Below are 25,898 nucleotides of genomic sequence, written 5' to 3'. Positions count from 1 at the left end.
CTATTTTCTGTGGAACGCCATGTTAAGCCGAAAAAACCGAAAATTAGACATATAAGCATGTATTTTCATTCCAATTCAGCTTATAGAGAACGTTGGATTGGTATCAGGATTGTTTCCTAAATAGATTTCAGTGTAAAAGACTTCCACTTTAGAGTCACTCAGGCAAGAAAACAGCTATATTTGGTTTTTGGCCTTGCTGAAACAGGTATGGGTGATTCATTTTTTTTAACTCAGCTCGTCGAGATCTATTAATTGGCAACAAACGCGTGGAAAAAATATTTTCGATTATTTTAAAAAAACCTTGTAGGGATTATTTTCGAAGAAAAAATGTTTTTCATGTCAGCCGCTATAGCTTTCCAATTGACACTTATTAAGGAATAGCTCTAACAGGCACCTAAAAAGCTGGAAGCACAGTTTCACCTCACTGTCACCGGGTGAGATAAACCATTCAGTAGGTTTTCGACTATATCTACGCGAATCATTTACTCTACATACAAAGACTTGTTGAGATCTATCATTTGGTACACGATATTAAACTTTCATTCTTTGCGGGGGGGGGGGGGGGCATGGGGGGATAAAAATCAGCCCGGTCCAGTCGCTTAGGAGCTGATCTTTGGGTGGAATAAACCAACGCACAGATAAACAGGATTTCAGTGTGTAGATAGAAGAGCTAAATAAAGTTGGCTATTGATAGATCGTTAGGTTTATTAGGCTATCGATCCAGGCTTTCTTAATTCTACCGGAAGTCCGGGAGTATCCGGCGAGAGCTACCAGGACACAAGTAAACTGTCTGCCTTTGTAAGCGATATGATGGGTGGATCTGATCATACTGACCTAAATTCACCGTACATATTTGCAGATGTACTTTAGCTGCAGGGGCAGTTGAATAGGCATCTTGCGACCCGTTATGCCTATAGCCTTGATCACATGATACCGTTTCCATCGTTGTTATTAAAGGATATAAGGAAAGACGCTAGGTAAGTGAACACAAGCCTTGCCTTAATATTTGTATTTTTATCGTTATTGTTGTCTTTGGCCGGAAGCTATGGAAGTGTTTAGTTCATCGATTGGCTCCAATCATCATTTGCCTGGCTTAGGCAAACGAGTCATTGTCTGGGACACGTCAGGTAATGAAATTGTATCTATTCAAGGTTTTTGAAGGAAAATCCATTGGTTTTCAACGGGTCGAAATAATGTGGCCACACGAAACGTTCTCCTCCAAGGAATATACCCGATACAATTAATTTAAGCGTGTATTATAGGTAAATCATTTGTGACGGTCTTATATAGCGGATAATGTGATTCTGCGCTCTACAAGCCCTAGTCAGTGTTCGTTATCGCGCATCGTCTGTAGCCGAGAACCTGCAGGCAATGGTAATGTCACTATCTGCACCGCAGAACTGGCATTTTCATTGCCACACCGTAAATGATCAACTTTTGAATGCAACAGCAATCTTTCAAGCCAAATGACCATCTACCAAACAACATTTTAGCAATATCTATCTATTAGTACGACATTTCATGTCTCTGTATTGAAGTATATTACCAAATGACTCTCGTTACTGCTGCTGGTGGTCCAATATGACTGACTGGCCACGCATTTCAGCGCACAATAGCTCCTCAGTGATCTATTGTTTTTAATATAAATCTATTTTGATGGCTATTCTGCTTAATCCTATCCGAGGACGATGCTGAAGCCTATGTATTTTAGGTAACCAGCTGTGCAGGCAGGCAATACGTATTGTCCTTTTTTTTTTGGATAAACAAACATATATACACTGACTTTCCCGTCCATGAGGAGCCTACCTATTTTCACCCTGTTTATGTTATTGCTTTTTTGACAATGGTTTACCTTCGTTGCTAGCACGGGCTCCTTTGTTAATCTACTTATCCTCATATGCCTATTGGTTTCTCTATCTGTAGGTCACTCCGTGCGTCTGTCTCCCAGGCTCGTTCTGTTCAATTACGGTAAGACATAAGTACGGAATTTTTGTAAGACGCTAGCTCACAGTGAAAGATAAGCTTTAATTTGATATTATGCCAGCGATAGATGGGAGTCTCCGTCGTGTCGGCCGCCACTGAAAGCAGCATTAAAGCTGAAACGAGGACGGCTGAAGCTGGTAACAGGAAGATGATGATGAGGATATTGGTAGTGTCTTCTCTCTTCCTAGTTCCTGACCCATTCCCTCCATCCGGCCCTGGTTTTTTTTGTACTGACCACCTAGCAACAGCAGCAAGCCACAGCAGGCCGGAAGAGCAGCATTGCCCTTCGCGACACCTGGGCGACTAATAAAAAGCGCTATGTTCACTATCACGAAATATTATTAATTCTATCATCTAATAAAATGCAGCATCGAAACAGAGGACCCTTTCATTTCTTCTGCCGAAGTACGTGTAGGAAAGCATCCATGCGAAGATGTAGGCATATAAGTACCCGCCAATATCGTAAAGTAAATAAGGTTATTCCGGGTATAAAGTATAATATGATAGCAACAATCATTGGCTGGTGCGTCATTTGTTGCCGCTAATCTCTGTGTGGGTTAACTCGAATGACGACAAAACGACGACGACGACAACAACAATAGCAGAACAACGGCAAGAGCAACGATTGGAGTAACGACTGCGAACGCGACTGGAAAATTACGCTTTGCCGCCATGACACCGTCGCGAGCTGACGTCAAGGTCGTTGAGTAGAAGCGCTGCTCATGGCAGCTTTTCGATTTCACTTTGCCGTGACCCAAGTAAGGCAGACTGGCCGGGCTATTAGCGACAGTTCTGCGACATCTTTTAGAACACACATAGAAAGTGTGTGTGTACACACGTAGAGCGAATGATTTGTTTACTATCTATCGCTGGCGCGCTCGTGTTGTCGTTACTCGACAACGTTCGATTCTATTTCATATGCTGATTGTGAATCAACGGTCCTAACTACCCGCCGTCGTTTCATAGAGCAAAACAGGGTGAGCTGGTCGCTGTTAATTGGTCCATACAGATAATAAGAATAATAGATACGTATTGTAAACGGATAATCTCATTGCAATTGACCACTGCAAAGGTGCGCCACGATGAAAGCTATAGGGATGGCAAGGAGTTAGACAATGATCAGTAATACTGTGATCTACGAATATGTGTTACCAGCGGTGACTGCATATGCACGATACAAGAACAGCTGGGAGGAACAGATTTGCACAAGAAGAAAGATGGCTCACTGCCACCACAGATGGACAGAGACATCTAATTCGGCTAGCATAAACGAGACAAACGATTTTCGTGTGCCGTTGTTTTCGCAGAAGTGTCTAGGCCATATACGTCTGGTACGTTACTGTTTTTACGTGTGTGGAGTGCAGCTCGGCGATTAGAATTGATATGGAACGTATTCGGCAAATAAAAATAAATCGTAGGTAGATTAAACATTTTATATACGGATGAAACGTGAGGGCTCCCCATATATATATACACACACATATGTGTTGCACCGGCTAAGGACAAATAATATGGATGAACCAGTTACTCATCGAGGTTGTTGGGGGCAAGAGCCGTGAATTAGCTAATTTTTCTGTGGAGGTACTACGCTTTGGCCAACCGTATTTGCCATACTATTTGCTTTAGTTAATTTAATTGCGACTTGCGTAATTTATCATGTTTGACGTAGTTCACGCCTAGACGATGGTTAACACCTCGGCTATGCACGATGCACGCCCAAAAAAAGACACGCTCTGTAACGTTTTGGCATAACTTTTTTGCTGGAGCCACTAGCAACGATGGGCTTTGTATTGATTTCAGCGTAATGCCTGTTTCTGTTATATTCAAGTTTGTTGCTCTCCGTTCAGCAATACAGAGTCTTGATACATTTAGTATTACATACATATGCTTATTGGGTTATTTAAAAATGCGCTGTTTTGCATAGAAGTAATACAGGTACGCGGATCAGGTAACCTGTGACTGTCAAGGAGGACAGCCCACTGCCAGCAGACTTCCTTTTTATGTTATCTAACATTGTATTTTCTATTGGCTCTAAAGACAACAAACATGAGCAGGAAAAATAACCAACTAAAAACGGTGTATTGACAAACGAAGCGACAGATGGCACAATACACGATCGTACAAGAATAGGAATGAGACACGATTCAAGTTGACGTCTGAGCTTAATAATCCAAAAAGCTGCTCGTAGACGTATATCTTCGCTAAACGCAAATATGACCCGAAAATGTTGTTACCGTTAATGATTGATTAGCATTGTGTTTGATTTGATTGACAACATGCTACTTCCCAATTGCCATTTTATTAATTTCGTCATACTACCTATTGCCGCCGTGTATCCTTTGGTTCGTCGACGGTTCTCCTGGGACCTTGTAGCGGTCTAGAGCTTCAGTGACCTACGCTACCCATAGCATTATATAACGGTAGCGGATGTCGCTTCAAAAGAATGACTTTTGAACGAACCGAACGAGAACAATATTGCCGCTGACGTACACAAGCTGGCGTCGGTTTTTTTTTCACAGAAAAAAAGAAGATGGATTGACCGAGAAAGGGATGGCCAAGGGGAGAAATTTAGGTAAAGGCTGCTATGAGTAGATACCGTCACAATTTGCGTATTTAGCTAGAGAACTAGGAATCATTTTGTTAATCATGTCTTGATGTGTTTCTACGTACCACGGTAGTCTCACATTTCGCTGCCAACGGTATGACTGCTCCTAGTCTTGTCGCTGTGCGCAGATAGGCTAGAGGTTACACTATGGTGCTTGGTAAACATCGCTATAGATTAAGGATCATGTGGTAAAGAGTGTTTGCATTTGTCCCTAGCACTACGGTAACAACTACGGGACATTAGCTGTCAAAGATCCCGGTTCCATCGAACACAAGGTTTGTAAACATTTGAATATTTACTTATTTATTTAAATAAGAATACAGATGTCTTATCCTGGAGTTTTAAAGATAAGGAAAAAAAAAGAGCGTATTTTTTCGTATGTCGCCGTTTATATAGGGACGTCTAGTATTTTTAAAGTTCTTTAGAAACCACTTCATACTAACTCATAAACCAACACAGTTGAACCACATCAATTACAACAGTATTTGGTTAGCTATGTAAATAATAAATAAAAAAAAATTAATTCTGTAATTATTTTGTGTAAAATAAGTTTTCAGCTTTGTTACAATATTTTCTGTAAGTTTGTCAAATCTTCAGTCATTGAAATCGGTATCTGTTATAGCCTATGGCGGTTCATCGATAAAAAAAAAAAGAAAAATCACAAGTTATCAGGAAACTTGTGGTTTTCCATTCTTTCTATCAGTTCCATCAGAGTTCTTATTTTTTTTCTTAGTTAAAGTTTTTTTATTATTATTTCGACTTCAAAGGACCATCTTTCGGTTGATAGATTTGCATAGGTTTAAATGACTGAACGAGAAAAGTTTGGCGAAGACGCCGCTCAATCAAAAACTCAGGCTAACACACCAAAATTCGCCTTCGAAGGGTCACGGAGAAAAATCATCTTGCAATTTCCTGCACCGATGAACAGTGCTTTTTTTTAATTGTCTAATGAACACTTACATTTATTATTTTCGAACGACCACTTCAAGAGGATTTAGAAAATTACAAAAAAATATTATTTTCCGTGGTTCACTAAGGATTCCAAAAAAATATTTTATCAAGATAAATTTACTACACTATGGCTTTGAATTGATACGGAAGACCAACGTCCTATCGTCAATAGAACGTTTTTTAAACGGCTTAGTAGATCGACTTGTACAGCGCAGTGCGACGTTTATTTATTGACTTCATAGATAGCACATTTTCCATCCGGACGGTGCGGAACTGCCCGTTGAATTACTCCCAAGTGATCCGCGAGTTGCTTTAAGCACAATGGGAAAAATGTGCGTAAAGTCTTTTATCTGGATACGTTTACTTACCGGATGGAAGTCATCTGGATACGTTTAGGCTGTGGATTATTATTTAGGGGAAAATTTCCTTTTGCAAACCGTTTCTTAACGATTGAGGTACTCACCCAACTATTGCTTAGAGTTGAATTAATTGGCGTTAATTTTCATTAAATAGGTGAACAGAAGATAGCGTATCAGGTTAGTTATCTATTTGGCTTAATAAATATCAATCACAAATGCTCAAACGTTACCGAACAGAAAGATGTTGTTTCTATTTGAAACACAAACTTGAGAGGGGTGATTTAGTCAAAACTCAAGCTTTGAAACAGTTAAAATTAAATTTACACAACTTCTAAGATTCTGTTTTTTAAAGGTGAATATTTGGTGTTGCATATGGAACGCAGTATTCAACTGCAAGGTATATAGCGCGGGTTCTGGCGCGAAGGTATGATAAAACCATTCTTTTTTTAAAACCGATTGCGAATAATATTAATAATGATGAATGGCGGCCGAGAATGCGCAGCCATGAACGATTTTGTGCGGGAGGAGCTAAAGCTTCTTGATACGGACTGCGTGTGGTTTAAGCGGGACGGTACGTGATAATAGATCATCCTCGTGATGCTTCAATAGTAATGCGATTGGCTACTAAGCTTGAAGAGACGCGAGGTTACCTGTGTTCGAAACCGGGCGCATACGTACTTGGTTTCGTGCTGGGAGGTGCCAGACGTCTGAAACATGTTGTTCGACTGGCATGTTACAATACTGGACATAAAACTCGTACCCATCCTAACAATTAGGAACTCTGTGATGATCCAGTGGCCGGCTGAAATGTAAGACAAGGGAGGACGATGGCGGAACTTGTAACGAGGCCAAACCTTAAAGAAACGCTAAGAATTACACGCTGTACCTGTAAAACTCTGGTGCGCTCTCTCCGGAAGCGCTGAACAGTACGAACATCACCGTGCCAATCCAGACTAGCCCCTATAAGTGATCGCGTTTCAATTCTGCGCACTATCTTGCAATAAGAACTAATAGACCAGGCCGCCCCAGTAGAGGTAATTGCACTCCTTTACAGTCGCAAAATAGGCGATTTCATGCCGTCTTTACGCAGACACTAAGTCTCGTAGCAACCTATGGTCGGTCGGTTGATTCGACTGGTGGAGAAACTAGTCGGTGGACTAGAAGCGCTGTTTTCCTACTATGGTTCCCCTCGGTTTATTGCTGGCGATCTTAACGCCCGTTCCGACCATCCGAGCTCAAACCGCACTATGGCCCTTCAAGAAATGCTTCCGTACTGCGATTGCTGGGTATTCAATCCCATGTCGACACTGACTTTCCTCCTATTGTACGGAAAGTTTGGTTGTCGACATATTGGCCACGAACATCATCAGGAATAAGGTAAAGGTCCAGGGCGAAAATCGTTCTCTGCCATAGAGCTCAACCATTCGTCTTTTCTCACTTTCTATGTTCGACTGTTCAAGCTGCATCTACGCGGACTGTCAGAAGACAAGCACGCGACGCCTAGATGTAGTCAAACTTTCGGAACGAACTCACGATGTTCTTTCTGTATTTGATATCATGAATACGCGAAACATATGCTCAGTATTTGGTTGAAACTCTCCAGTCTACAGTACAGTCTTTCCGTCTCGTCCCTCGTAAGCATAGACCGTCCTTCAATTACACTTAAAGCCTTACCCAGGTAGCCCAGATGACCTTCAGGTTCATAGCCAAGATCCAGCTTGAATATAACTTTTTGGCCTCCAAAAAATGTATGCGTCATAAAGACAACAGGACCTTGAATGGCCGGAAACCCATTCGAGCTCCCATGCAAAATGTGTTATGGTTAATGTAACAAGACAATTTGGCGACTTGCACAGTTAGCTCCTCGGCCGTTTGTGAAGATGTCTGGGTCTTTTCTTGCCGCAGCTTGGAAAGTGGGATTTCAATACAACGCGATCCGCAAGATTTTACAGTGCGGGAACTAATGCAAGAAGCTGACGCAACGAAAAATCCGCCGGCATAGATAAGACTGCAACGAGCATTTCAAGTGCGCCCTCGTTCTAGCACCGTGCTAGACGATAGTATTTAATGAACGTTTACATAGTTGTACTTTCGCAGCCCAGTGGAGAAATGTTGCCTTGTTAGTGAGCCCTAAAGGAAACCTGACCCAACCACTCGTCACCATGGCAAAGAACAGTGAAGAAAAGCGTTTGCTATAAGTTGCTCTTCGGCTTGATATCCAAGAGACTGAACAGCTACATAGAAAATGTACAAGTCATCTCGATGGAGCAACATGGGTTTGAGAGAAAGCGCCCCACGGAAACGGTGTACAGGACTTTATGCCCGATGTCAAGAAAACACTACCGACGTCGCAAAATCCGCTACACGCAGAGTTCGTCTACTTCAAAACAACCTTCAATTTGAGGTTCGGGGACAATGTTATTCTCATGCTGGTTCACTTTAAGAATATGCTCAACTTTTTTGTTGTCATTATACCAAACCCTACCTTACAGCTGACCTGCTTTAAGGGAGCCTAAGCCTATGCTTATTCTCCAGAAGGTTGACTGTATGTATCACCAAAAACTGGAGAGAGACAGTGTTTACCGCATGAGCCATCAAATTGCTCTAAAGGAGTTCCAATAAAATACGCGTCTCCTGGAAAGATCTTGTAGTGAAGAACCCCAAAACAATTAAATTGCGTTAAAGCAGAAGAGTACCGAGCCTATGCACAGTAACCTGAAATTACCTCCCGTGTCTTATAGCCAACTCGCCATCCCCAGGAGCTAAAATCGCGTTAAGCGTCCGGCAACGACTCTTGAAGCCGATGAAGATAAATCTTAGAAGCTGCAAACGAAATTCACAGAGATTAATGGGGAATTTTTTGTGTCAGGTACGATAAGGAACAGCGAATGGGAAGGGACAAAGCGGCCAAAAAACAAGCAGGTCGTCACTCACTTTGCCGTGCATGGGTTATCATAGACGCTGCAGGAAACCACGTTTCCACGAGCCTGAACATACTCCATATAGGTGCCCCAGATACAGGAGAAATTATGATATATACGATGTCGCTCGTTGCCTCCTGTTACCATCTTTAGGATACCTGGCAAATTTCTCAAATTAATTTTATAAATCTAATATAATAATTTATAACGACTCGCGTAATTTTTATTTAGTGTTTTAAAAAAAATTCAATATAATCTCTCCGTTATGAGAATATTGTAATGTTTGTTTTTGTATATGAAGTTGTTGACTCCCACTGGCAAAGGTGGGTAAATAAATTAGTAACTGATTGATTATTTGCAAATACACTGATTTGATAATACGCAAAATGCGTAATTTGTTTTTTCCATTGTGTGCAAACATTGTGATCTCCTAATTTTCAGCACGTTCCATTTCTTCTTTATGTATTGTGACCCCATTTCAAACAAGATGGCCATCACTTACTCTGTGTTTGAGCGCCTATCTTCTGCAACTCATCATTTGCCCATTCTTTCTATAGTGGCTTAATATATTCTGAAAACTTTTCAGAAAAGCTTGCAGCTAGCCATCATGGCATCAGTCTATGTTTGCGTTCGTAGACGCTTTAGTTCCATTGAGTTTAGCACTCGACATCTGTGTGCCGGTCGTTCTTGGAAAAAATGTTAACGGTCATCAAAGAGTCAGTAACAACAATAGCGCCATTCTGCTAAATTCATACTCATCTCGGCACGATCATCTTGTCGTACTGCACAGTATGAACAGCTTATTATGGGCTTCGTCCCTCGCCGTCACGATTTCTTATTTTTTTCGCCGTAGTTACTGGCAGCTCTCTCTATCTTACGTTCTATCACACGGATTCGTTCTTTGTCTTACTCCTAAGAAGGGCAACGGAATAAAGTGAGCGACCGTACGGTGGGTGGTCATACGGGGTTGTTCCCGGTTGATCAAGTGACTTACGGTAGACGGCAAGCGGTAAACGAATTGATAGTCTCTATTTCGTGTCGCCTTCGCCGATCAGTTGTCTTATTCCACGCATGGCAGCCTCGTATGCCCTACCGATAGTGTCTATGGCAGCTCATCGAGCACGAACGTTTGTGCAAATTTTCTCCTATGCTGAGCGATGGCCGAATCACTTCTGCTACGGTTACGCTGCTAAGATATTGACCTTTGGCGTCTTTGTCAGTCGTTTGTTTCACTTGCCAAACGAATGCAGAGTTGACTCTTTCCTTCGGTCTTTGTTTCTTAGTTGCCTGCTTGTTTCTGCGCGGGTCTCCTCATTCGACTCCCTCGTCGTTCGCAACCGCGCTTCGCCAGTGGCGCCGTCTGTCGAGCGAGCCACGCGATACACAAAAGAATGGTGGTTATTGCTTGCGGCTGCCGCAGTTGCTGGCGCCGCTGCCGCAGCGCCATCTTAGAGGCCCCGTGGAGGGTCGTCGCTCTGGTCGAACTATTGGGTCCGGCAGAAGTCAGCGTTAAACTAAAACCAGCATTGCCATTCACCACCAGCCATCTCGCGGCGATCACAAATCAAAGTAGTGAGCGTCGATACTAAACCCAAGGCGAGTAAGCACTACTAGCGAACACGTATGTGAGCCAGCGGCAATCGCCAACACAAGCAGCAGTCGCTGCCGAACTACACGAATAAAGCAACGTAGCTGACCGAGGCCAGATCGACGCGCTCATGCCGCTATGAGAGAGCCAGCGGTCACCATGCTCATCTCTCAGTCAGTCTCACAACGACCGCTGCTATTACTCCTATTGAAGTCGCCGCACGAACAGCAGTTCAGTAGCCGTCGCTGAAACCGTACAGAGAGACCTGAAAAAAACAGCCGTACGAACAGAACGAGGCTATGTAGCATTCGTGATTAACGGCAATCGATTGTAATAGTGGCAGTTTCTGATTGAGACGACGAACTCGTGGGGACACCGTGATAACACGTCAGCGAGTACGACAACAAAGCCTTGCCGTTTGTTCAAGCCAGAGCCAGATTACAGTTTTACGGCGAGAAACAGAAGGAAGAGCAAAGTAAGGTAGGAACGGAGAACGATGCAAAGAAAAGCACCGAGAAGATTTCGATGCAGAAGCGGTCACCGGCTAACCGACCGTTCAATGAAATCGCCTCCTCCGTACATATAGAAAGAAGTGTGCATCCGTCTACTGATTACAACTCTGGCGGATCTTAATTGGATGTTCTTTATTGTTCGTTTGGTCCTTTCTATTACCCGGATATCACTAGCTGCTGTTTAATGAATAAGCCGATAATATCGTAAAGCGAGCGAGTAAAATATTCCACAGCGAAAAGTACGAAATAAACAGTACAATAAAGCGGCGATAGAAAACCTGCTCGCCAACCCACACGCGAAGCAGTAAATATCGTGCAGACGATTCGGAGACTCATCGCGCTGGAAGCACGTTTTAGTGAAGCTGGCAACAGAAGGGTTCGATAAGCAGGTGAAGACAGGCGAAAAGCGGTGGAGAGTGGGTGAACTTTGTCGTTTTGAGCGAAAATATAGACAGAGGAAGCTCCCAACACGAAAAACGCAAGCGTTACCAAACGAACCAAACACGAGACAACCTCAAAGTGCGATCGGAGTGTCGGAACCACATTGAACTGGTAAGTAGAGTCCAGACTCATAGATGATCAATGATATAGAACGACGCGATTTGTCGTATGGATTTTAGAAAAGACTATTTCGCTGTTAAGACCACGTTCATGTTTCGCGTGCATAGCCCTTTGAGATGCGTGTCTTGGGCGGTAATGAGTTCTGGCGCTGAAGAAAGGCCGACTTTGTGCAAAGCATGTGCCATTACTGGTACAGCGTCGTAGAGAGGAATCCAGACGAGTCCTCTGGATCGACGAATTTAGATATTATAGTAAAACAAGTGATAACATGCGTTAAATGCGCGATGCGACGAGAGGCTGACCGTTACGTGACAGCGAAATAGCCGCCGAAAGAGACAAGACAGCTAGAGAGAGGACCGTTGTGCAGTAGCTTTGTTTGACAGCCTGAATTCGCGATTCGAATCTGCCATATGTCACTTTTTTGCGCTCTGTGTGTGTTTCTGGCCGGACGCATGTCAGTTGGCGAGTAAAAAATCACATTTGGTCATCGAGAGAAAGTAGCGGAAATCCGTTGCTAATACATGGGAATCTAGTACTTATGTTGCGTTAGGTACACAAAGGAGAATATAGAGAGAACGATCCGTCGTCGAGTCATGCAGAGCCAAGAGCTAAGCCACCTTGCTTCCATAACCTACCAGACATCGTGCTAAGCTTCGTAAAGGTCGAACGGTTTCACATACGATTGCAACAATCATTGCTGTTCACCACATTACCAGCCTGGCCATTGTTTCGTTGTACAACGAGTGGAATCAATCAGCTTCGTTGCCTAGCCACACATAGAGAAAGAGCAAAGATTCGTCGGTCTGTTGAACTGCTCTGTCGAGGTCCACGTCTGCGAGCTAATATCCAAAAGGTTACAGGTAAAGGAGATGTTTTTCTTCATATAGATATATATATATATATATATATATGAATCGATTAGTGATTCTATCTACACGTGGAGATGATGGCAGAGTACTGTGAGCTCATGATGGGTATTGCATCTATCAGAGCGCGGATTTTCAGCAAATATAATTAACGTACATGTAGGACCAGTCAGTTGTTCTATACTATCGTACTCCGACGCTTATGCTACGTGCAGCGGTCTTTTTACCAGTATTCGTGTTGTTAAAAACGTTCGGGAAAAAAAAGGGACCTCAGCCGTTCTTTCCGCTCGTACCCAACTAGAGAGACGTAGTGATGTGTCGCTATGACTAACTCACCGCTCACAATGACGTAGCGTGCTTCCACAGTGAGGCCTCCCACTGGCAGCTGCAGTTTTAAATGTGCTACTGCTATTCTTCACTATAGAGAATTCGCTGTTGGGGCGAAAATGGCGTGCTTTTTGCCTCAGAAGTTGCACCATCAGCCACAAGTGCACGTGGTAGTCTAGCAACAAGGGGTAGTTGGAGAGGAGAAAACGGGGTAAAAATGACGGCTGAAGCAAGCGTCGAGTGGACAGAGTGTGGAAACTGAGACCAAGAATAAAAGGAGTCACCAGAAAGGCACTTTTCGTTGCCTTCTCGAAGGGGGCTGTGTGCTGCTCCTCCTCTAGGGAAATACCCAACCTGGCCACTTCATCTTGCCGGCATCGTTGGCGCCGGCTCTTTCTCAAATTTTTATATTATGTCCCGCCTGCGACAGCACGCTTTTCTACGAAAAGTCTAGGTCGTGCCGGTCAGGGGCTACCTACTTGCCCTAGAGAAAACCGGTGTCCTCTCAATAAGCGCTGCTGCCGATATAGCATTAACCTGCTGTTAGCAGGCTGTTTCGGCTACTCTTCTATTGATAATCTTTTGTGTAAAATCCACTCACGTATAGAAAGACGTGAAAATGCGCACACGCAAACACGTACTTTAGTTACCTACAAAATCAAAGAAGAGTTGCTACTTATTTTTATTAATATTCTTGGTATTTTGAAGGTACGAACGTTATTAATCTATAAAGGCATCACCGTATCATTCGCATATATGGTCTCTCTCGCATATATATACATATATATATCCGAGGCGTAAGAGTCTATGTACGTCCATATTATGAGGAGTTTGACTCATTTTCGACACGCTGTAGCTAATAAAAAATGTGTATCATATAAACTTCGCAAAAGTTAGTTCTATAAACAGTAAGCAATTGGGACATTTCAAAAATTTATTTTTAGTTTATAGCTAAGCACCCGATTGCGTTTATATTTCACGCTACCCACTATCTAGTGATACCAAATTTACCTCTTTTTTGGGACCAGTAGCTGTGTAGCACCGAAAGTTCTTGATTATCATCGAAACTCTTTTGTCGAAAAGATCCCTTCGCCCAGATACCACACCCTCAAAAATTCTCGCTTTGGTCCTTCACTTAAGGTTTTCACTTGATGTTATCAGCGATTCAAGAAAGCATGGCGTAGCTTAGCTTCCTATGGCAAACGCTTTTTGCGCCTCTCGTTCTTCGCTGTTGGCGGTCGCGAACGCAGTACCACAAACTTCTGCTGGTCTGCAACGGGCTGCCATGGTCGCCCGTCCCAGAGTTAACATGTCAAAAGGAGCCATGATGGGGGGCTGTTTGGTAGCAAACAACAGCAATGGCAATGACAGCAGAACGATGTGGCTGTCCCAGATCTGACCAACTCGGCAGCACAGACTCCCGTTGGTACCGATTACTTCCGCGGCCGTTGACACTGCGCAGAAGCTTTACTATTGGATTGGAGTTGTTCCAGAAGCAGCATGCTGGAGTGGCGTCGAAAACCATAAGGTACAACTAGTGTTTCTGCTCACTTTGCTGCTGTCGCTGATAGCAGAAATACTAACAGAAAAAATGGGTTGTATTAGTGGATGGGTGGCGGCGCCTTCATTTGGTCGCTGCACCGTCGCAACGGTGTTAATTTTTTATTGTCGTTGGCGGCAGCTCTGAAAACTATGCAATTACTAAGATCTCGCAAACCTTTATTACTAAGTGAGATGAATAGCTCTTATTGCTAATAGGCTGTCCGCTGCTGCTGCTTTTGATAGAAATGCTGCTTTAGCAATTGTTGCTGATACCACCACGGATGACGGTTGAGCCGGTAGGGGCTTCCTGTACAATATTAAATGGATGACCCTGTCCGTATAATTTACTCTGATACTTCACGTTCTCTATAGAATTAAAGAAGATTAGCAAACAATAGTGGAAAAGTGCATGTTGCGCTACGGTTTTCGTTACACACATGTTTGTTCTAAACAGACTTCAACGTACGCTCGTTAATATATATATATATATATATATATATATATATATATGCCAACCGTAATGACATTAATTGTAGGAAATCATATGACCTGAGGTATAGTTTATCAAACCAATCTTGGCCATACTACAACTAGTGATGACAATCGATACATCCCGGTTACAAAGGTTCATGATACAGTAGACTCGTACAAAAGATCGAGTAGTTTCAACCACAATATGCTTTCAACGACATAATCCCCTAAGATTACTAGGTTTATAATTCTACTTTCCGTTTCTGTAGTACAGTATAGCTCTAATACGTGATTAGCAGCGTCAGACACTACGATGACATTTCGAGATGGAGCCGACGCTAAATTGACATGGTTCTGTTACCCCTACCAACTCGAGCGGCGAGAGATACTACTTGCCTGCGTCCATTCCTGACTACCGTCTACCTGTACCTTGGGCCTACTGCCCAGCGTAATTCGATGTAGAAGCAAATTTAAATCTTTTGGCGCTTGGGTCAAAATTATGTCTGCTCGTAGACAAAAGAGAGAACATTAGATACGAAACGAGACAAAACTCTTTTTTTATATTTTTCAAGGGTGTAGTCCCTCCCTAGGGTCACCGGGATCGAGTTTACCCTGCGCGGATGTCACATAGTAAATCGGGCTATTTGAGCGCACGATATATGACCAACCGATTTGTTGATCATTCTGATGTCGATGTATTGATGTAGTAGCAACATCAGAAACAGGTTGAACGTGGCAAAGCTACTTGCTTATAAGTAGCTTTTATATTATTCTCTCTTCTTGGAGCCTTCGGTGGTAAACTTCCTGTCTGTGAGGTAGACTTCTTAGTAACATTGGTTCTCGCCTTATTTGATGACTTGACAGGCGAACGACAAAGCTTTGAACGGGCATGGAATTAATCGGTTTCCGTCGCTCGATTAGTGAGTGCTGGGGGTCACAGCGGCAGTCATAACTGCTTTCTGCTGTTCTTAGTTTACTAGGGACTGACTGGGCTGAAAACAGACTTGGTAGTCCCAGAGACAATCACTTAGTTGAGGACACCCAGAGGAAAAGACCCGACGGATCCAAGTGGCCTATCGAACAAGATCCAACCAACGAGCACATCTAATTCTTTTTGAGTTCCGTTACTATACCGTCAATAATGCTGCCGTCTTCACCGGCTGCGATGTTTGCCATTATGTAACGTTCTACTAGCAAGCAAACTGGTCTATTGCACTTTCTTGTGGCTCGCCTTTTCCCTTGCTTCAGCTCAACGTTACCCGCGTACATGCTCGCTTCGGCTGAGGTTATTGCAGCAAATTTAGGTTTCAATTGATTCATAACAAGACGGATATTGTAGCCCTCCATGTGACCCGTGAAAATCCAGCGTGAACAGAAATAGCTACGTTCAAGCAAAGGATATCCGAAGATCGTGGAAATTTATACGTTTTACGTTTATTATTTACGATCCGTTTCTTTTTCTTAGGAAAAATTTTCCAGTATGACATTGTCTAGTTTCGTCTCGCTGAGTTTATTCTTCGCCTCCAACGATAGGTGTCGATGTTTCTATTGTGAATTGCTTTTTACTATTACACCACGATGATTTTACTTTGGAATCCACTCAAAACAGTCGATAAATTGATACAATATTTAAGGCAAACAGAATAAGCGCACGACAAATGATTAGTTTGGCTCACAAATTGAAATCTCGACAAGACGTCGTCACAAGATGTTACCCGTAATTCATTTTAACGAAACAATCAGACGAAGTTATTGGTCCTCTTATCGAGCGCGACATGCTATTTTGCCTTGCCAACAATGACAATGTACTATAGTGATAGTATCTAATATTCGTTACTATTTCGTCCTGGATGTCCCGTGTGTATATTGATTGCGGCCAACTATTTCCACCACAAAGCAGCAACTGTCGATTAAGAAACATGAGTGATCTTTGTCCCAGACGCCACTTGTCTGGCCCTGCTTTCCCACTATCTCGTGCTTTGGTCCTAAAATTACGGTGCCAGCTGCTGCTGCAGCATCATCATCACTGGCTCCAGACATGATACCTTCGTTACCCCAACGTCTAGTATTCTGAAACGTTGAACAACCCACATGCTTTAGGGTGACAAATAGGCTTTTCAATCAAGAAATAGGTTTTCATGAAAGTCAGCCCCGTACGTATCCGTTATGAGTAGCTCAAATCAATATAATTAATTCAATTGCATGTTTTCTTGTTGTTCGATGACTTTGTTCTTCTGCATAATCGAATTTACTTACGCAAAGGGACTATGGACCAATGGGAGTGTTACAAAAGCTTAAGAGATAAAAAGCTACTTTAGGTGTGAATGTTTATAACATTTATAGTTATAAAACTGCTATAAACGACTGACCATCACTGGCCTTTCAATAAAAAGTCATCCCCGACTCCTTGGCTACCTATTGGCTCTTCATGACGTCCAATTACTTTGAATATTGTTCAATTAAAGACTGGTCTCTTGATTGGTTAATATTTGCCGATATTTCCCATTAGATGGGTGTGCAGATCGAAATTGATTTCGGTTGTCTATTTGTTTGAAAAGTGCCGTTAGGCTGCAACGCGCTGAAGAAGTGGATGAGAAAGACGTTGCGGAGGGTACAGCAACAGCTGGTCGTTTAGGTAGCTAGGTGCGCTAACCTATCCTGTAATCGGCCCTTGATCCTGGATGAGCACAGTGGTAGTGTTTTTCGCTGCTTCTTCTTTGTCGTCGTCGCCGCCGCCGTCGTCTAACGTAACGTTGGGCGAGTTCTATAATGATACGATCGCAGCCAGTATTTTCGTTATCGTTATTGTTCTCGAGGAGGAGTCGCTCTGGAGATTGGCGATCGCGGAGTCCGCAATGAAAAACTTGACGAGCTTGCGGCAACAGCAGCGGCGGTGTCCAGAGAGCAGGTCCTCTCCTCAGCGTTAAGTATCTGCTATTGTTGCTGCCGAAAGTGCGTTCCCAGGATCGCTGTCACATGTGGAGGCGCTCACTTGGCGTCCGGCTTTTTGCCTGCCTCATCCACAGTCGTTTATGATGTCAACTCGTCTTCCTTAACCGTCGCGTGTCTCTATTATCGCCTGAGAAAGGAGGGCAGCGCGTCCTTTTCCGGCCTCACGACGGCGAGCACAGTAGCAGCGGCCACGATCGCTGCTACGAATCTGTCGGCGGCTGCACCATCAAACATCATAATAATTATTCCGTAATCGGCGTCGCCGGAGACGCTTGTGGTGGTGATACAGCTGGACACTTTGTTAAGACCATCTTCGCTATTGAGTTGTTGTTGTTGTTGTTGGCGGCTATAAGAAACAACGTGTGAATCTTTTTCGTTAGCTGAGACCAGTTTTTCATCGGCCACGAGCTCTACAAGTATTCCCACTTACTTTGTGCGGTGTGTATTTATGCAAGGATAAAACATTTGCTTTTGTTTGTCCATCTTTGAGCATTGGGTGACGTATTTTGAGTTTATATTAGCTTTATACTTTATATGGTGTATGGCTGAGCCGGCGCCTGTGTAGCTGTGTGAAGATATCGATGTACAGCCGTTGTATGATGGATAGTACATGTACACTTGTATACTTCTATATGACACAGGCATATACCGTGCTTCTGTAGATCGCTGGCAGACCATAATGCGAATCTTCAATTCACATGTAGGAATATCTTATACAGAAGAGACAATGTACTAATTGTATCAGCAATAATAGCCGAAAAGACAATAATCTATCGAAGCTGATGTCTACTTCTACTCTATGTAGAGTCCGACTGCTGCTTGAATTGATGTTTCGCCAAAACTAAGCAACACGAACGCCAACAATAGCGAACTTGTCGATGGACTGAAAACCACTGACAGGCACGAATGACTTTTCTGTCTAGGATAATTTGTTCTACTGTGTCCTGTTTTACTATCACCAGCCTAACATATAATAGCCTTCCCGTAGCCTACTGAACTTTCTCAATGCGGTGTCACCGGCCCGGATCGCTGCATTATCATGATCAGGCTCGTTATCTGTGTATAGATTGCTCAGGCCGACGTGGACTAGACAGCGTGTTTATTGTTGTTGCTTTGGTGGGTATTGTTGTCGTTCCTGGCGTCACGTAAACACGCGAATGTCATCGCGCACTGCTGTCACCTTCAGCAACGACCCAGGACGTTGTTTGTCATCGCTGTATAAGGTCAAACAACAGCAGGCAGCAACAAAGCACTAGTCCGTCCATCTATTATCTATCGAAAGTTAGCCTGGGCGGAAGGTCGTTGGATAAAGCTGGCATATACATATATATATGTTTGGTGTTGACGGATGGCAGCAAATGTGCCCCATCTCCGGTCCGGAAGCTAAGCGAGACACCGAACTTTGAAAAGCGCAAACATCACAGCTAACCAATGCGAACGTTTACGAATAGGGTGTGCGATAGGTATTGCTGCTAATTCTAACAGAAGCGGAGAAAGATAGCGAATATTTGGGTCATTGTGGCGTGACGGTGGCTGAGCAAGTGTCTTAGACACCATACAGGCCACACGACTGTATGACACAAGTGGGTGTTTATAAATAGCACCAGGTTTTTTCGTCTTTTCAATGGACTGTCAAATATTATTGGGTTAGCCGCGTTAATAACAGAAGCTGTATATATAAATCTCCCAATTAGCGTTCATAACGTATCATCGAACACATAAATACATAATCAGTAAGACTGAAGGGTGTACTAGTTTTTAGAGTTAGAGTTAGTCTATCAGCAAACAGATGAATAGAGTAAAAGGGCACTGGCATGACGGTTCGACCGCCTGCTATCACCAACAGTTTAAAGCAGCATGAAGAGTAGAACCCCCATTGTCATAACAAAATGCTTTGTCGTATCTCATACAAGCATATTAACATCGGAGTAACGATGTCGCTTCTCTGTGCTGCTGCAGTTGCTACTGCGGACTTTTTGCGTGCATCAGGTTTTTTAGACACGATATCGGGCGCCGCTGAGCGGTCGGACAAACTCAGCGACATACCCTTACCAGGTTGACAATTTGTGTATTGCCGTTTATACCAGCAACAGCTGTTGTAGAGGCTTCTTTGCCGCTGGTGGTGGTTGCTGGCCTACTCGTGGCCTATCACCAATTAAAGTAACCAACGCGCGGCAGGCATTATCAAGAAACAATAAACCGACAACATAAAGAAAGGGATCGAATTCAAAGAAGGGAAAGACAAAGAAGAAAATATGCACAGGAACTTGCTAGGTACCCGCTAGCCGATTAGCTTCTATCATTCGCTGTCGGCCTTTTGTGAGCCGAAAATGACCGTCCATCGGTGCGTCCACCGTTCATTCTATCAGTCAGCGCTGTTTACTGCCGCAGTAAAATTAGCAGCGGGCCTCTTCGCCCTACAGCATTTTCATTCTGAACGTATGTCTCTCCATGTGTATCCATGTTGATCGTTCTGCTCAAGGTCCTGCCTCTTGGCGGTTCTATATACAATATGAAAGGTCATACGTGTGCCCTCTCACGTGCCCATTTGTGCCTCTGCCTACCATCGCAACTAACTACCATTACAAACGTAAGAGCAGCAGGAGCGCCATAAACTAAGAGTTTCACTGCTGCGGGGTCCCTCCTTTCCGCAATGATCGAGCCGCCGGTGACGGCCCTCGTGGCCGTGCTGCAGCAACAACACTAGCGACAAAGTCCCGTCAGAGCGGCGGCAGCGGCGCTCGTGAGCCGTCAACCAACGGCGGTGAGCTACGAGGCAGCTGGAACCGGGTATCGAGTAAGCTAGCCAGCATTAGAGCATTAATTCAGCGGTAGTGTAGAGTAGAGGAAGAGCGCATTATCGACGCAATAGAGCGCTATAGGAGGACACACGGACGGGTCCAAAACAGCAGCAGCAGCAGCAGCATCGATCCACTAAAACATGCGGACGCTGGCCTGTCGCCAAGAGCTCTTGCGCCGTTTGGCCTCTCGGAACGCTAACACTTACATCATTTATGTATGATAAACACACACAGCTACGCGCGCATCACACAACCAGGAATCGCGAGAACGCACGCATGATCACGACGACAACAACGGCAGCGGTCGCGACGGACGTCAGAAGAAGACGGTCGCCCTGCGGACGCTGCGTTTCATCTGCAGCTCTGGTTTCTGCTGTCGGTGGCTGTTGTTGTGATTGCTGGGACATCTAGCCATTGCTGTCGCTGGATGTTTTGCCGCGGAGCTGCTACTGGTTACGGGTAGAGCGAACGCGCTACAACCATTCGAATTTCCACTATTGGCTGTTACGACGCTAACCGCAACGTCGAAAAAGTACGCACTACCATACGCAGAGGTGTAACGTACAAGTACTACGAATGCTCGTAGAAGACATGGAGTTAATATGATAGAACAGGTTTGTCTATTTGTCTGTGCATAGACGTATGTGCGTTAAGCTTTATTTTCGTTTTGACCGATCGTTATTCTATTATATTCCGTCATAAACCGGTAACAGAATTAACAAAGCAGTACTACGGGAGCGCCATAACCACTACGCTGAAGCTGCAGTCCAAAGCAGAGCGGCTTCACTCAGTAGTTGTAAAGTGAATTAAGTAGTATCGTATAACACAGTCGTCTTTTACTTAGTGGTTGTCCGTGTATCAGACAAAACACGAGCGTCGGTGATATAAATCGGGTAAATATAACACCCCAAGCACAGATACATTATCGTAGTCTGCTCTAGGAACAATCAAAACTTTAATGCAATAGTATATCAGAGTAGTAACAACATCAACGAACCGTACTATTGGAATCTGATAGCGAGTCAAGTATGGGCAGGAACCCAGCAGAGAGTCATGCACCGAGTGGGGTCGCATTCGAGTAACTACAGGATCAACGGCCGCAAAAATAAGTAACAATAACAGAACAACAACTATTAACGACCTGGGGTGCCTATTTCCAAGTCGAATAGACAACTCAACTCAAGGATCGCGTCGCCTAGGGAACATCAAGCCAGAGCGAGATATCACAATACCGAAGAACGAAAACAAGAAAATCAGATTTCAGACTACCTAGTCTAGTTAAGCGATTTGTGATTGCTGGGTCTGTAGGTCGCTTTGTCCTTCAGAACCCGTGTACTCCGTTTGTTGGCGCTCTCGTGGCGGGCTTCCGCAGCTGTGACTGCTTTCCGTTTCATCGTAAAGGATTAGTGAAGATGAACATAGTTCGCTGGATGGGCCATTCTTTATCTTCTCGTGAATTAAGTGGCTGTGACCACTGCCGCGTCCGCTGCTGTTAATCGGCGCCTAAGAACGAGAATTTCGGTCCCTTGGTTCCGGGCATAGACGATTTGACGGACCCCTCTTTCGGTTAGTGGCTCGAAACAGGACGACTACGCTGGGCCGGCTGGATCGAGCGTGTGAGGCGGCCACCAGCGGACCCACGAATCGACGGATGGCCGTTATTCCCCTGTCCTCACTCACGACAAGGGCCCACAAGCCCTCACCCTTGTGCGCGAGTAAGTTAACTGCGTTGTTATAGCAACACTCTAGACTGGTCCGCTCCGATCCATCGGCGCTGCTGGCCTTCCTCGTACGCTGGTGCAACCAGGAACAAACATAGTGCAAGCTGCAGAATACATAACGAAGCACAACACTGCGCTGGGTAAAACCCATCGTGTCATCACATCAAGATGAAAGCCTGCCTTCTTTAACAGCAACGCTTTTGGCGTCAGCTGTGTGTTTGTAAACGATATTACTGAAGGAAGATCGGACTCTTGTAGCTCTAGTTGTCGATAAACCGATTTTGACGGAACTGTAGCTTCAACTGACGGCTGCTGTATACGGTGCCCCGCGGATCTCTAGTCCTGTCCTCGATGGCGTACCACCTTCTCAGGTGTGGCGAAGATCATTAGTTGATAGTGCTGTTAACTGTGAACGATTAATGATAGTAACAAGAGAAACATATTGAGATGTAGGGGTATTATGTATGTAGGTGCGCGCTTCACCGAATATAATAGAAACGTTTAAACAATCTATTCAAATAGTTTTCTTTTACCCTTGCACCTAGTACTATTGATTATTTATTCTTTGTCACTTATTTTTAGGTATAGTATAAAGTATTTGCCCCCATCAGAAGTCCAACCGGAGTGAATCCTGCTGAGCTTGATTGAACTTTCTTTAGCAGACTTACGAAACGGCATGGCTACCATATAAGCAGCTATTAAACTTCATAATATAAACTACCTTATCTTTCTATTAATAACTGCTTATTTTTCCTCCAATTCTCATTTATTATTTATTTTAATATCTGATGACAATTTTCAGCAACGCTGAGATCTCAACCAGCGTAGACGTATGCTTGTTAGTTACGATTACCATGGAAACGCGTTCAAGGAAGTATGCATTGACCACCCAGATTTCGCCATACTTTATATAGAGGCTTTCACGAGTGGCTCCTGTCTGTTTGTAATCGACAATGTACGCGCGTGTGTTTTCGGGTGTACGTGATGGTCAAGGCGAGGGAAAACATACAGGTTCTTTCTCTATGTAGAAACAAAACAAACGTTTCAAGTGCGCGCGTTTTTCCATGTGCGTTCACCGTGTCGGTTGGATTTGGATGACTGAAGAGCTCAGAAAGGGGTCAGGTCACCTACCGTTTCTGATTTCTACCTGGCTTAATCCTAGTGTTTGTGTTGTTTAGCTCTAGCGTGCCGAAAATAGTAGCTACCACGTAATGCAGGCACCGCGTTCAGAAATATTTTGTCATGACGTGCCGCAATCTTCCGCTGTACTTTTGCCCGGATAAAGATTCGGTTGGCCAAGTGATTATTAGGTCATAGACTTTTGGAACTCCCGCCGATGAGTCAGAGTTTGTGGTACCGTACTATTCAGCTGAATAGAATAATCCAGCCCTTCAATAAAATTGTTCTTGGTCGTAATATCCTGACGATCGATGCAGTGCGGCCGATGACGCGGCGTCGCTTTGAGCGGGCGCAAGCGTTTGTATAAGAATAGGCGCGCACACAGGTGAAAAGATTAAGACCTTTTTGGACGCGAACTAGAGCACATCAGTGTAGCAGTCTTGTTGCCAACCCGGCTGAACAAGGCGAGGACGAACTGGTCATTAAGTCCAACAGCCAATGGTAACGATCTATCGTCAGGTTTAATTCGTATGCGACCCAAAACACAGTAGAAAAGTCGTATAACGTAGAGTTCCATAGTTGTGTGTTTTCCCAATTCTTTGTTCTGTAATCGTTACTGTTTTTACTCCGGTTCTTCGCTCATACCATTTTAAACGCCATGTTGTTCCATGTAACCGAGCTGCTGCTATTAATGGTCGTGGCTTCAATGATGTTATTGGGTGAACTTCGTAGTTGATACATTACTTCGTTTCCGGTCATCATCTACCAGCAGACGCCGATTGGAGCCCTGTTACAGACCGAAGCCCTGCTGTTGTGCCAGCGAAAATGTCCATTTAACGGAGCGCGAGGCAAGCGGCGAGCGTCCGGCATATCCAACAAAACACGCTATATTAAATGGCGCACATCAGTTATGTTTGTCCTGTGCAATTGCCAGACACGTTCAATTTACAATCCAATTTCCAAGGCCCATTGAGCCTGCAGCTAATCGCCACCTCCGCTGTTAGCTTTCACGTCGTTTCAGCTGCGAACTCAAACATTAGCTAGATATGCAGATGAGTGCGTAAGCTTTTTTTGGCAGCGGAAGCTATTTCGATAACACCTCTGCGCCTCTTTCCTCCTCTCGTCCCCTCGTCGTAACTTCGTGAGAATTCGTCAGGCATAACTGCATGTGCAACTGTATATAAGCAGGCGTATACTGGAATCGGTTTCATCTCGTGCAGTTGCGTGCGCCTTGCTTTTGGCGGTTGGTTGCCGGGTGTCTGATCAAATCGTGCTACGGCACTGGATTTTCCGGACGTATTTATTATTCAACTATATATATACATGTATATCGACAATGGCAGCGTGAGAAGGCACAATATTAGTAAGGGGTAAAATTAAGGGATGAGCTTTTTCAGCCAGACAAAATAGTGTACGGCAGCGTAACGTAACCACGTCCGCGACAAATGTCACGGCGGCAGTATACGGAGAGACGTTAGCACCGGGACTCTATATACTGTATTGTATTCGCGAGAGTTCCAGGGCATAGTATAATGCTTTTGTTTCTATTGCTCGTGCTGTTTGTATTTATTCTGTCAGTAGGAAGACGGCGAAAGGAGCAAAGTAAAGGCAGGCTTGTGTGCGGTGTCCTTCAACTTTCGTGTTTGGCTGTGCTCTCTCAGCTTTTGCTGGCGATCCCAGTGCAAATGCTGCCTTCGGCAGTATTTTTCGTTGCCGCCGATGTCTTCCTCATACGATGCATTTGAACATAGCAATAGCGGCAGACGCGTTTTTCTGCCAAGCCCCTCTTGTCTCTAAGGGTAAAATTAAAAAATAAGCGCGAGAAAGATTAAAACAAAATTTATCGAATCCAAAGTGTTTTTCCCTGTGTGAATTGACAAAGATAATTACCTGTTCTGCAGTGTATTTAATTGTTTTTCTTTTTTCGTGGAATAAACAACAAAGAACAAATTTACTTTGTTGTCACCCGTACTTGTGGAAAATGAAGCTGCATATTATATATATGAATGTATACAGAACAGCACCAGATAGTAATGTAAAGCTATTTATTTATTTGCGCCGCTTCGTCGAGACCCTTCTTGTCGTCGAGACCTTTCTGTCTCTAACGCCGCTTGGTAACATATCGAGTACCACTGGGACGGTGAGCTACTACCTACGAGCTGACAGCGGCGTCTTCAATGCATATTTTTCGTAGTCGCTTGAGTGCCCTACGCATCGCATCGCGTTAGCAGTGGAAAAGGTTCTTCGCGCGGTTTATGCGTCGTTGGCCTGTTCAGTAGTCTTGCTGGTTGTAATGGCTACAATCGGTGACTAACTGCTGATGGGTGGCTTCTTCGAAAAGAGAATCTGCTGCTGCGGCGATTCGCATGGCAACAGAACTTCTCCGCTCGTTCGCTCCGCTGTCCTTTGGCGGCTGTTCTCGGGCTACCGTTCAAGTGGATAGGCACATTTACGTTTGCGACAAATTTATCTGCCTGCAATGAATCCGCCTACGTAGCAGTGGGAAGTGAAGCTTTCGGGCTTGCAAACCTGCTTCTCTTCTTCATGTCAAGCCCTTTCATTTGCTCGATAACGGTTCATGTAATGGTCGATAAATAGAGTCATAGTATCTATTATCTA

The 25,898-nt window shown here is 44.1% G+C and overlaps 1 protein-coding gene and 1 long non-coding RNA gene across 10 annotated transcripts in view; one reads left to right on the top strand and one right to left on the bottom strand.

The window, feature by feature from the left end:
• The window catches only part of LOC111272299 (uncharacterized), a 53,795-nt gene that overhangs the window by 20,822 nt on the left and 7,075 nt on the right, over positions 1 to 25,898 (bottom strand). The gene's annotated exons all lie outside the window — the stretch shown is intronic.
• MESK2 (misexpression suppressor of KSR 2) overlaps positions 4,437 to 25,898 on the top strand; it is a 31,694-nt gene continuing 10,232 nt past the window's right edge. The window contains exons 1-2 of one of the 7 annotated variants that reach the window (XM_022853671.2): positions 16,105 to 18,076; positions 21,458 to 22,531. In XM_022853671.2, coding sequence (XP_022709406.1) covers positions 22,512 to 22,531 — 20 coding nt within the window. In that variant the 5' untranslated portion in view covers positions 16,105 to 18,076; positions 21,458 to 22,511. Of the gene's footprint in view, positions 4,864 to 10,271; positions 11,472 to 16,104; positions 18,077 to 18,738; positions 22,532 to 25,898 lie in introns of those variants that run through there. The other 6 variants (XM_086973227.1, XM_022853674.2, XM_022853673.2 and 3 more) reach the window with 6 other exon arrangements.

The sequence above is a fragment of the Varroa jacobsoni genome, unplaced genomic scaffold (assembly GCF_002532875.2).
Source record: "Varroa jacobsoni isolate VJ856 unplaced genomic scaffold, vjacob_1.0 contig01957, whole genome shotgun sequence".
Classification (NCBI taxonomy): domain Eukaryota; kingdom Metazoa; phylum Arthropoda; class Arachnida; order Mesostigmata; family Varroidae; genus Varroa; species Varroa jacobsoni.
Note: the sequence above shows the minus strand (reverse complement) of the source record. Positions and strands in the feature narration are given on the sequence as shown.